Here is an 11,316-nt window from a genome sequence, read left to right as displayed (position 1 = left end):
TCCCTTCCACCCTCCCTCCCCCTCCCCCTCCCCCAACTCACTGTTCCCTTCCACCCTCCCTTCCTCCCTCCCCCTCCCCCAACTCACTCCTCCCTTCCACCCTCCCTCCCTCCCCCTCCCTCAACTCACTCCTCCCTTCCCCCCTCCCTCCCCCCCCTCCCCCAACGCACTCTTCCCTTCCACCCTCCCTTCCTCCCTCCCCCTCCCCCAACTCACTCCTCCCTTCCACCCTCCCTCCCTCCCCCTCCCCCATCCTCTTCTTTTCTTGCCTTCTTACTGCAATTTTTGATGTTTTTATCGTTAATATTTATAATACTTTGAGGATATCATTGCTCAACCACTCTATCCCCTCCCCCTCCCCCTCTCCTCTCTCTCTCTCTCTCTCTCTCTCTCTCTCTCTCTCTCATCTGGGAGGAGCAAGAATAAGAAAAACAAATGAGTCCTCGAATTCAAGGGGTTAAGTGAGGGAGAGAAACTAAACGCTATTCGTTATATTGCTAATCACGAAGAAGTGCAATGGAAAAAACTTAGGACCGTAGTACTACTCTGGGGTACCTTTCAGCTGCGGAAGATAGGATGTAAAAAGGAGGACATTATCGCCTTTACTCCTTTCACCATAACTTGGCCCAGATGTTCGTCCTGTTGCCGCTTATTTCACGTAGCTCAGTGGCAGAATAGAGACAGTGCTCCAGTTCATTTTCATAGCACCTCTTCGTGACTAGGATAATAATCTAGTGTAAGTCTGTCCTAACTCAGCATTCAGGATGGAGAGGGGGAGATTTTGTGCCAGGTTAAAATGAAAAAAGTGTAGTAGGCACGGAAGGATAGAAAACAACACCATTTTCATCTGATAACTTTTTTATAACATCACAACTGTTTTTCGATAACCATGTGTGACTGTAGTGTAAGGCATGCAAGGTCTCAGGGGCGGATTCAGCATTTGATATAAGGGGGGGAGGGATGGGAAGGGAAGGGAAGGGGAGGGAAGGAAAAGGAAGGGAGGGGAAGGGAAGGGAAGGGAAGGGAAAGGAAGGGAAGGGAAAGGAAAGGAAAGGCAGTGACGGGAAGGGAAGGGAAGGGATGGGAAAGGGAAGGGAAGGGATGGGAAGGGAAGGGAAGGAAAGGGAAAGGCAGTGAAGGGAAGGGTAGGAAAGGGATGGGAAAGGAAAGGAAGGGAAGGGAAGGGATGGGAAGGGAAAGGAACTCAACTCTTTCCATTTCCACTGATGGCAAAATTTTATAAGCAGAATTAAAGTTACATAAATATAATGCAGAATACACCTGGCTTCTCCCAGCTAATCATTCTGCTTACTAATTGCTTGTTTTGTTAGCTCTATGGACAAACAAAAAGCAACGTTTGTTTGTGTGTTTGCCTGCCTATTTTTTGCGACCTGGAGAAAGTATGACATGGTTGAAAAAGTGAAGTCTGGACCCCTCAGGACCTCCCTCCCCCCCATCTGGATCCGCCACTGGGGTATGTGTGGGTGAGGGACGTATTCTCGTGGGGTTGGGAATCTTTCTAGCACTTCTTCCTTACTAGCATGACTTTGGCACAGTAACATTCGTTTCTTGATGCACAATAATATTCTTTTCTGTTTTACTTATGCAGTCTGTGTCGATATTCAGAAGACGTAAGAATAACCTGTAAGAATGTTACTTTGGCAGATGTTATTGAGAAGATATAAATAACAGAATAATGCTTTTGCAGTTTATGATCGACTGTACAAAATTTCCCGCATGGTGCAGTCTGTGTTGATATCCAAAGTACATCAGTAGCCAGTAAGAGATTGTTAATAGTACAGCTTATATTCAGAAAGTGTAAAGAAGCCTTAAACATGTTACTGCTGGAGTCTGTCTTGATATCCGCGGTACACAGATAGACCCATGAGAGAATGTTACTCGTGCAGTCAGCGTTGATATCCATAATGCATAAATAACCCGTAAGAGATTGGCATGGTGTGATTCGCAAACTAAATAGCAAAGGAACAGGTGCTAGGTCGCCTTCCAAGCTGACGAGACTACTGTGGTGGGTGTGGGTGGATGAGGTATGCCCTCCACCGTGGCCGTGTGGAAGCGAAGTGTGGCGTGTGCATGAGGTCGACCCCCTTTAACCCCGTGGCGCCGGGTGACGTACTTCTAGGTTCATTCTTGCCATTTTCAACTTGGGAAAGGTTTGTTATACTGAAGGGATCATTAAGGCAATAGTTAACGCCTCCACTTCGAGAACTCTCTACTAAGCTGACTAAAATCGTCAAGAAATGGCAAGAATACAACAAAAAAGACATCCCTGGGCTCAGTGGGTTAATTATCAAAGGACAGGACATAGCCGTACTTTCCACGGCCCTCGGTGGCGTCGTACTGTCTCAGCTTGAAGCCAGGGAACACCTCCTTAGTTGTGGTGGTTCTGAACGATGTCCTCGCTGGTGTCCTCCTGCCAGTGGTGAAGGAAGTGGAACCAGTGGAAAAGGCAGCGCCAGTGTGACCAGAGTGAGTGCCAGCTTGAGAGGTAAACCGCGAATGGCCAGCAGTTTGAGTTCCAGTGTGAACAGAGTGAGTACCAGTATGAGAAGTGAATTGAGTGTGGCCAGCAGTTGAAGGAGCTTTATAAGAAACTACTGCAGGAGATCCAGAAGGTCGAGATGCTGCCCCAGCAGTACTGAAGGTAGAGGAGGCAGTAGCTACTGAGCTCGCCCTTGTGGGAACAGGTCCACGAGACCTGGACACCTCTTGGGTTTCAAAACCGATGCCCTCACCGGCACGGAACTGATACGTGCGGCGAGTGCCATCATCATCAACCACTGTGTACTGGCCCTGGACGTTGCCATCAGCATCAGCAGTTTCTGTACGGGAGTACTGGTCTGAGTCAAACTTGAAACTGTAGGATGCATCAGCATTGGAGTCAGCCAGAGGGTCAACAAAGCGAACCTCGGGAACAGGGACGATGCGTCCGGTGGGCTGGCCAGAGGGAGCTCCTGGTACCACAGGTCCCACAGGGATGTGTGCACCCTCTGCAATGAACCCGGTATCAGACCCAGCCTCATACTCTATTTCTCGGCGCTGGCCGTCATCTTTAGCCACAAAATCAAACTTCCCATCAACATTGTTATCGGCATCTCCAGCCTCAGCTCGTGAGTGGCTGGAGGTCTCGTAGGCAAAGACATAACCGCCATCATCAGTGACTCGGCTGCGGGTGTTGGCAATTTCAACAGGACCACTGGACTTGCGAGTGGAAGCAAAACCAGTGGATGTAAATCGGGTATGAGAGGGAGTAACTCTTGGGGCTGTGGGAGTGCGGTAGGCAGTAGAGGCACCTGTTGATGAGACGTGGGAGGTGGTAGACACGGTTGGTTTATAGTATGTAGTTTGAGAGACAGTAGGTCTGAAACTTGAAGTGTGAGATGAAGTACGGAAGGCAGAGGAACCGTGGGAGGGAGCAGAATGAGTGGTTCCGGCCCTGAAGGTTGAACCACGGAAGGCAGAAGAAGCAGCACCCCCAGCTGTGAGAGCTGTGGCAGCAGGAGTGGCACCAGGAGCCAGTGGCGCCTGAGGAAGATCATCACCTTGGACAACAAAGCCAGTTCCTCGTCCAGCGGTGTAGCTGTAGGTGCGAGTGCGACCTTCATCATCGGTGTAGGTGTATGAACCACGGACGTTGCCGTCAGAGTCACTCTGCTCCTGTCGGGCAAGTCCTGCCTCAGCAAAACCAAAGCCATAGGAAGCGTCAGTGTTGGAATCAGCCAGAGGGTCTGTAAAGGGTGGACGTGCCCGAGCAGCAGCATGGGCAGCGTGGAAGTCGGGATGGGCTTCAGGAATGCGGTTGCCTACAGGTCGGAAGCCACCTTCACCTGCTTCGTAACGCAGGTTGACTGTGTTGCCATCAGGATCGCGGTAGCCAAACTGACCGTCCTGGCGGCCGGCGTGGTGGAGGCGTGAGGTTTCATAGGCACCGTCACCCGTGTCGTAGCCATACTTGAAGGTTCCGTCATCGTGCAGCACGTAGTACTGGGACCTTCTGCCCGTGCCCACCTGGGGGATCTTGTAGGCACCATCTGGCAAACTTAGCGCGCTAACCGCAACAACGGACAACAGCGCCTGCAAAGAAAGGATTTTTCTTAGAGTGGCTGAGGTTGATTGAAAATATATATATATATATATATATATATATATATATATATATATATATATATATATATATATATATATATATGGCAGTAGGTGACAAACAGAGTGGTTTTAGGAGTCGTAGGTGATTTATTAATCAAACATTTCAGGAAAAAAAAACTAATATTTAGGCAAGATAATGGAGTAAGCTTGTGATAAGGATTTTGCAATATTTATGTCATTTATGACTGAAAAACACGCATATGACAAGGTGAATCACGAAGGATTATGGAAGGTTTCATATATGTAGGGTGTGGATGGCGAGGTGTAGAATATTGTGAGGACATTTTACGAAGGTCGTGAAGTGTGTGTAAAACTAGGTATATGTTACAGTGCGTGGATCAGTATCAGTGTTGGGGTGGAAGAAGGGGGTGTGATGTTCCCGTAGCTATTCAGTATATGGATGGGGTTATGAGAGAAAGTAACACTCGAGCTGTGGAGAGACGGATAAGCATAGTAAAGAATGTTCAAGTTTGGAATATCACGAATTTGACGCATGCAGATAACGCTGTGTGCTTTCTGATAGTGAACAGGAGGTTTGCAGATTTTTTAGATTTTTGTGGATGTCTGTGAGCATCGTGAATGTAAATGTAGATAAGAGTAAAGTGATGTTTGTTGAGGGAGAAGGTAGCGGTCAGTGCGATGTGGTGAATGGAGAGAGACTTGAATTTGTTGGCGGAATTTAAGTACCTGGATGCTGTAAAAGAAAAAGGAAGTGGAAAGTAGAGTGGCACAAGGAAGGAAAGTGGCAGGTGCTATGAAGACACTGCTACTACACAGAGATCTGCATGTGGAGGCTGCAGGAGGAGTGTGTGAAGCTTTGTATGTAGAGATCTGAATGTGGAGAGTGCAAGATGAGTGTGTGAAGCTTTGTACCCACATTGAGTTATGGGTGTGAGACTTAGATATGGTGTGACAGCGAAAAGCCAAGAGTAAGAGCAGTGAAAGCAGGGTTATTGAGGTATGTGATGTGTTGTGTGATGAGTTGTATGGTGACGTGATGTGTTGTATGGTGATATGTTGTGCGGCGAATTACGTGGAAGAGCAGAGCGATGTTCTGTGGCACAATGGAACGTTCAGGTGTGGTGTGGTGTGATTCATTGTGATGTTGTGGTGTACATGAAGTGTGGTGTGATGTGGTGTGACGTGCTGTAGTTGACTTGGTGTGATGATGTGGTGTGGTGTGGTGGTATGGTGAGGTTGATTTGGTGTGGTGATGGTGTGTGTGATGCGAGGGTGGGGTGTAGCGAGATGTCGTGTGATTTGGTGTGGTGGTGTGGTGCGGGGGTGAGGTGTGGCATGCTGTAGATGATTTGCTGTGGTGGTGTGATTTAGTGTGGTGGTGTGGTGTGGTGTAGTGTGGTATGGTAAGCCCAAGTTGATAGTAAATATTCGTTCTGTTCATTTCCTTATGGTTAATGCAGAGGAGGAAATTCAATGTCGCTTCTAATGTACTAAATATTAACATCTTGTTTTTGTATGTATATTTAATTGTTTCATGTTTCACGCTTTCCATGTTTCAGTTAGCGTGTTGTTAGTAGTGTTTGAGCGTGCATAATCGTTTCACTTGTTTTTCCACTGTGTCCCAGTTTCGTGTTTCCCCTCTTGTTTTCCTTGAGGATGGAGCACTGTTGGTTGTGTCACCGTTTCAAGGCACTGTTATGTACCCCTAGATGCCCCCTCGGTGTGTCCTGGTATCACTGTTGCTGCCTGTTTCACCGTTTCGATTCTGTTTGTGCCTGTTTCGTGTGTTTGTGTCTGTTTCACCGTTCCCAATCACTGTTATTGCCCCCGTTGTGTGTGTTTGTCGCTATTACTGTCTGTTTCACCGTTTCATTTCACTGTTAAAACCCGCTATGAGTGTTGTTTATGCCACTACTGCTGTCTGTTTCACCGTTTCAGTTCACTGTTATGACCCCCGTTGTGTCTGTTGTTTATGCCGCTGTTGTTGTCTGTTTCACCCCCCTTAAGCACTGTTTTTGGACCCCCTCGTGTGCTGTCAAAATCACTGCCTTTTGTTTCACCGCCTGTAGTCACTGTTTATACCCCTGTGTCGTGTGTTTCCCTACCAAGCTAGTCCAGGTGGCCATGCTGGTGTGACTGGTGTAGGTGCCGTAGCCGGTGTGACGCAGAACACCCCACGCACCGCCTTTATACCAGCCCCTACCCCCCTCCCTCGCACCCCCACGTCGACCCCTGACCTCGGCGTCTCCGTGTTGAAGTAGTGGGCGTCCAGTTTACAGTTGGCCCGTCCCATCCTGTCCCATCCCATCCCATCCATCCAATCCCGTCCCTTTCCCGTCCCATCCCATCCCGTCCCTTCCCGTCCCGTCCAAAATCGTCCCAACCTATCCCATCCCTTCCGAAATCAACCCATCCCATCCCATCCCTTCCTACTTTATCCCGTCCCATCCCATGCCATCCCGTCCTATTCCATCCTATGCCCACATCAGTCACTTCTTCTGAATATCCGTCTCTCTCTCTCTCTCTCTCTCTCTCTCTCTCTCTCTCTCTCTCTCTCTCTCTCTCTCTCTCTCTCTCTCTTTGTATCTCAGTCCACCCCCACCCCCGCACTTACAACCACTCCAATACCAATTCCGTCTATCTGTCTTTGTCTCTCTTTCTGTCTGTCTCCCTAAACCTTCTCCACACCCACGCCCCTCCCTGCATATCACTAGGCAAGAATGCAGAGGCGAAAGTCACTCGGCAAGTTTGGGTCGTCTGCACAGGAATTCTTTATCTCTTATCCGACGTGTTAGGAGTTACGTGGAGAGACAGACAGACGAATAAGGAAGTAAGGGAATAGAGTTACGTGGAGAGACAGACAGACAAAGAAGGAAGTGAAGGAATTGAGTTACGTGGAGAGACAGACAGACAAGGAAGGAAGTGAAGGAATTGAGTTATGTGGAGAGACAGACAGACAAATAAGGAAGTGAAGGAATTGAGTTACGTGGAGAGACAGACAGACAAAGAAGGAAGTGAAGGAATTGAGTTACGTGGAGAGACAGACAGACAAATGAGTAAAGGAGCGTTGTGGGGTGTGGGTGTGGGTGACGGTGTTATGGTACTTTGCGATGGGTTGGCTATGTGGAGAGGATGAGGGATGAGAGACTGACTGGAAGAGTGTGTGTGAGTGAGACGGGGGGAGGGGAAGGAAGGGGAGACCGAGGATGAGATAGAGGGATGGAGTGGGATGGGGAATGAGAGACTGACTGGAAGAGTGTGTGTGAGTGAGACGGGGGAGGAGGGGAGGAAAGGAAGACCGAAGGTGGAATAGAGGAATGTAGAGATATATGGGACATGGGTATATGACTTCGAGGGAGGGCAGGCATATGATAGAGGACAAGACGACATGGAGGCGATTTGTTTGTGGTCACCCCTAGCTGGATTAAGGCGTCTGGCAATAGATAAATAGACTGATAGAATTCTTTACGATTGGATTTCTGCAAACGCCAGATGAATAGCGAATGAAAATGAAAGAAGCGCCAGTCACGTTGCATCACGCCTCTGCAACATGGCTTCTGGTTTACATTTCGCTTGAATCCAACAGAATTTCGAGAGTTGTAGGGTAATGACGCCAAGGAAATGAAGTGGCGTTTGTGGCTTGTAATTCCAGTGGTGTTGGTGAGTCGGGTATGGAGCGGAAGTGAGGGGAAGGGAGGGAAGGGAAGGGGAGGAAAGGTGAGAGGGAGAGGACATGCTAAAGGAAGCGAAGGACGGTGTGGGCGTGTTTGTGAGAGACTGGCACGCCTTGTAATTACAGTACACCGTAACCATGTGAGGGAGAGAGAGAGAGAGAGAGAGAGAGAGAGAGAGAGAGAGATAGGGGGAGTTACAGGGTCAATTAATACCTCAGAAGGCCTTATGGCTCTTACCAAGGAGGTACTATGAATGGAAAGAGAGAGAGAGAGAGAGAGAGAGAGAGAGAGAGAGAGAGAGAGAGAGAGAGATGAGAGGGAAGGAGAGGAAGGAGGAAGAAGAGAGAGGTGGAAGAGAAGAGGGGAAATTAAGAGAGATAGGGAGAAAAAGAGAGATAGAAGAGAGGAAAGAAGGTAGATTAAAAAGAGAGAGAGAGATGGGAGAGAAGAGGGTAGAAGGAGAGGAGGAGGTAGATGAGGAAAGGCCAAGGTTAAAAGGTGAGAGGAGAGGAGTAGAGTTCAAGGATGGAAGTGAGGATGAGATGGGGAGATGAGAGGAAAGGAATTTGGGAGAGAGAGAGAGAGAGAGAGAGAGAGAGAGAGGTAAGGCAAAATCTCCTTCCTCATCTAAATAATTCTCCAACTTGATCTCCTCACATGCCTTCCTTTCATTCTTCTCTCTCCACTTCCCTTTCTAATTTTAAAATGTAGGAAATAAAATCATCCAGTACATAATAAATAAAAGCTAAAATTAAAGTTTACATATATAATTCAATCCACGCATCGGGAATATTATTGAAACGGTGTTGGGATGCACGGGAACCCACTCGGGACCTTGGCTCATTGAAATATAAATAATGATTAACACCAACAATTCGTGACCCGCATATAAGGTGGTGCTGACTTGGGATTAAATTGCTTTCTAGAGGATTTAACTTGGCCTGGGAATGAAGTAATAACGTGAAAAAGGATTAAACACTACATTACACGCGAAAGCTGTGATGGAGGATTTAAACGTACATATTTCATTCCCTTATAGTGACGTCCCCAGATTATTCTCCCGCCAAACTTCAACCTACAGCATTTGAAGTCCAGCTGTTATAGATTTTTTGTTTTTGTTTTTTTAGTGAATGGAGGACTCGTATTATCTGATGTATGGATTTTTTTTTTTTTATGTTTTTCCTTCCTCTATTCATCTTCTGTAAAAATAATAATGATAATAATGTAACTAGATGGGTGTGCTGCCTGGCTATTCAAACGGCCTTCCGCTTCGTCTCTGTTCCCCGAAAGGACGATGGTAGCCTGCAATAGGAGGGTAACTTAGGCCTGTAGTCCACTGAGTTCATTTTCAGATGCGCCTTGAGGAATAACAACAACAAGAACAACAGCAGCAACAACAACAACAACAACAATAATAATAATAATAATAATAATAACAGCAACAACAACCCGTGAAAGTGTAAAATGATGTACTTGGGAAACTTAAAAAAAAAAAAAAAAAAAAACTTGCTAGAACACTACAGTCATTATTGAACAGGATGTTACCTATGACATTTCAACCAGCGACTTAGGCAGCGTGAGGAGTTGGGAATGCAGTGATGGGCCCTTTCACTGCTATGACGTCGAGTTTACCTTATTCTCGCTGTAGTAGTAGTAGTAGTAGTAGTAGTAGTTACCTTTATCCTGACCCCACCATCCTCCCTTCAGTGGACAGGGATGGAGTGGAGAGACGTCAGTATAACCGGGCAAAGGATTTACTCCGCTATATCAGTCCCACCACATGAAGGCGTCCCTCTCCACCACCAATAGCAATCCTTCTTAATAAAATCGTCCCGAGATGGCGAGGATAAACTGCTTAATATTAGAGTCACGGTATATATCAAGCAAGAGTACTATGACGTGTAAGGTGTGTGTGTGTGTGTGTGTGTGTGTGTGTGTGTGTGTGTGTGTGTGTGTGTGTGATGAGGAGGGGCAGACTGAGATGGTTTGGGCATGTGGAGAAGATGGAGGATGACAGCTGGGTACGGAAGGTGAGAGCTGTGAACGTCGGGGGTAGAGTTGCGAGAGGCAGACCGAAAAAGACCTGGGACGAGGTCATAGAGTGCGACCTCAGGGATAAGGGACTGAATAGGGAGGCTGCCAGAGATCGAGCAGCTGGAGAGCCTAGAGAAACAGCTTAAGCGTAACTTTTCGAAATAGAGATGCTAAAAATAGTCCACATTATGCACTATCTTGCCTAACACCACTTCCTTAGCGATTTATTTCTTGATACGGACGGTTAATATCAATTCGTCTGTGATTTATGCTGACTGTGATCGAGGGTAATCGAACTTAAATGACAGCAGAGGATAGTAATGAGTAATAAGCAAAATAAATCGCATAGGAAGAGGTGTTAGGGAGACGAGAATACGAACCTTGAAGATGGGAAGGAAAAAGAATAAGGAGCGTCCTCTGGTAGAAAAAATTAAGCGGGTTCTTTTAGCTTTGACATTGAAACAGGGAATCGGTGTAGAATTTTAATGTATCCAGTCCACCACCAGCTAGATAAGAACCACGTATATATATATGAAAGCATTATAGGATGGTACAAAAAAAGCGACGTGGAACAAAAGGGGAGATGGTATTACAGTGGTACAAAAAGCGAGATGGTCTTATGCTGATGGTATGGTACAGAAAAAGTTGGTGAGTTCGGTGCCGGTCACGCTTCTCCTTGAGGTGTTGTCGGGGATGTTGCCTGCCATTCCCCTTCTTCTGCTTCTCACTTTCCTCTGCTGGCTGATATCCCTGAGCTGTGAGAGGCGTGGTATGATTCTCTGCTCAGTTTTTTTCCTTCTGCTTCTCACTTTCCTCTGCTGGCTGATATCCCTGAGCTGTGAGAGGCATGGTATGTTCCTCTGCCTAATATTTCACGTCTTATGCTTCTCACTTTCCTCAGCTTGCTAATAGCCCTGAATGTTTCTGTGCCTATTATTTCCCCTCTTCTGCATCTCACTTTCCTCAGCTGGCTAATATTCCAAAATGTGAGAGAGGCTTGGTACGTTCCTCTACTTAATATTTCACCTCTTCTGCTTCTCATTTTCCTCTGCTGGTTAATATTCCTAAGCTGAGAAAGGCCTGGTATGTTTCCCTCCCCAGTCTATCACCTCTTCAACTTCTCACTTTCCTCTGCTGGCTAATATTCTCAGGCCATAGGTGATTCTCTTTGATACGATGCGTCAGGGAGGAAAGTGACGAACATGCCCTTTGTGTGAAGCAGTGGAATTGCGGTCGAAGTTTTGTCCTTGAGGTGGGTAGGGTCTGATGGAAAGAGATGAGGAATGCTTGTGGATGAGATGGAGTGAGAGGACGTGACATGGAGAGAGAAATCGAGGGAGCCAGGATGCTGTGTTACACTAAATACAGCCCGTTTGCTCTAACCTGAAGAAGATCCGGAACACCTCTCAGCCCAGTTGATGGCCAAGTGTTGTCAGATTGAAGGGCTGATTGACTATACTCTTGTTACTCTAACTTGTCCTAA

General features: G+C 47.0%; 1 protein-coding gene across 1 annotated transcript; it reads right to left on the bottom strand.

Annotated features, from left to right (window-relative positions):
• Positions 1–2,301: 2,301 nt before the first annotated feature.
• On the bottom strand, positions 2,302–6,251 carry LOC145391881 (uncharacterized). The gene is made up of 3 exons (XM_080266376.1): positions 6,231–6,251; positions 2,642–4,092; positions 2,302–2,590 (listed from the first exon to the last, which is right to left on the bottom strand). The coding sequence occupies exons 1-3, from the start codon at positions 6,249–6,251 to the stop codon at positions 2,302–2,304; spliced, it is 1,761 nt and encodes a 586-aa protein (XP_080122502.1).
• Positions 6,252–11,316: the final 5,065 nt, after the last annotated feature.

Source organism: Coenobita brevimanus, chromosome 20 (genome assembly GCF_032717465.1).
Source record: "Coenobita brevimanus isolate Jiangsu-jjx chromosome 20, ASM3271746v2, whole genome shotgun sequence".
Classification (NCBI taxonomy): Eukaryota; Metazoa; Arthropoda; class Malacostraca; order Decapoda; family Coenobitidae; genus Coenobita; species Coenobita brevimanus.
The sequence above is the reverse complement of the archived record's forward strand: the minus strand, read 5'-3'. Positions and strand labels throughout refer to the sequence as shown.

Bases quoted from the DNA above. Each gene is read 5' to 3' on its own strand.
- LOC145391881 (XM_080266376.1), bottom strand. From the start codon at position 6,251: ATGGCCACCTGGACTAGCTTG. The intron at 4,093-6,230 runs GTAGGGAAACAC...CTTTCTTTGCAG, and splicing joins TGGCCACCTGGACTAGCTTG to GCGCTGTTGTCCGTTGTTGC. The intron at 2,591-2,641 runs ATCTCGACCTTC...AGCTCCTTCAAC, and splicing joins TTCAGTACTGCTGGGGCAGC to TGCTGGCCACACTCAATTCA.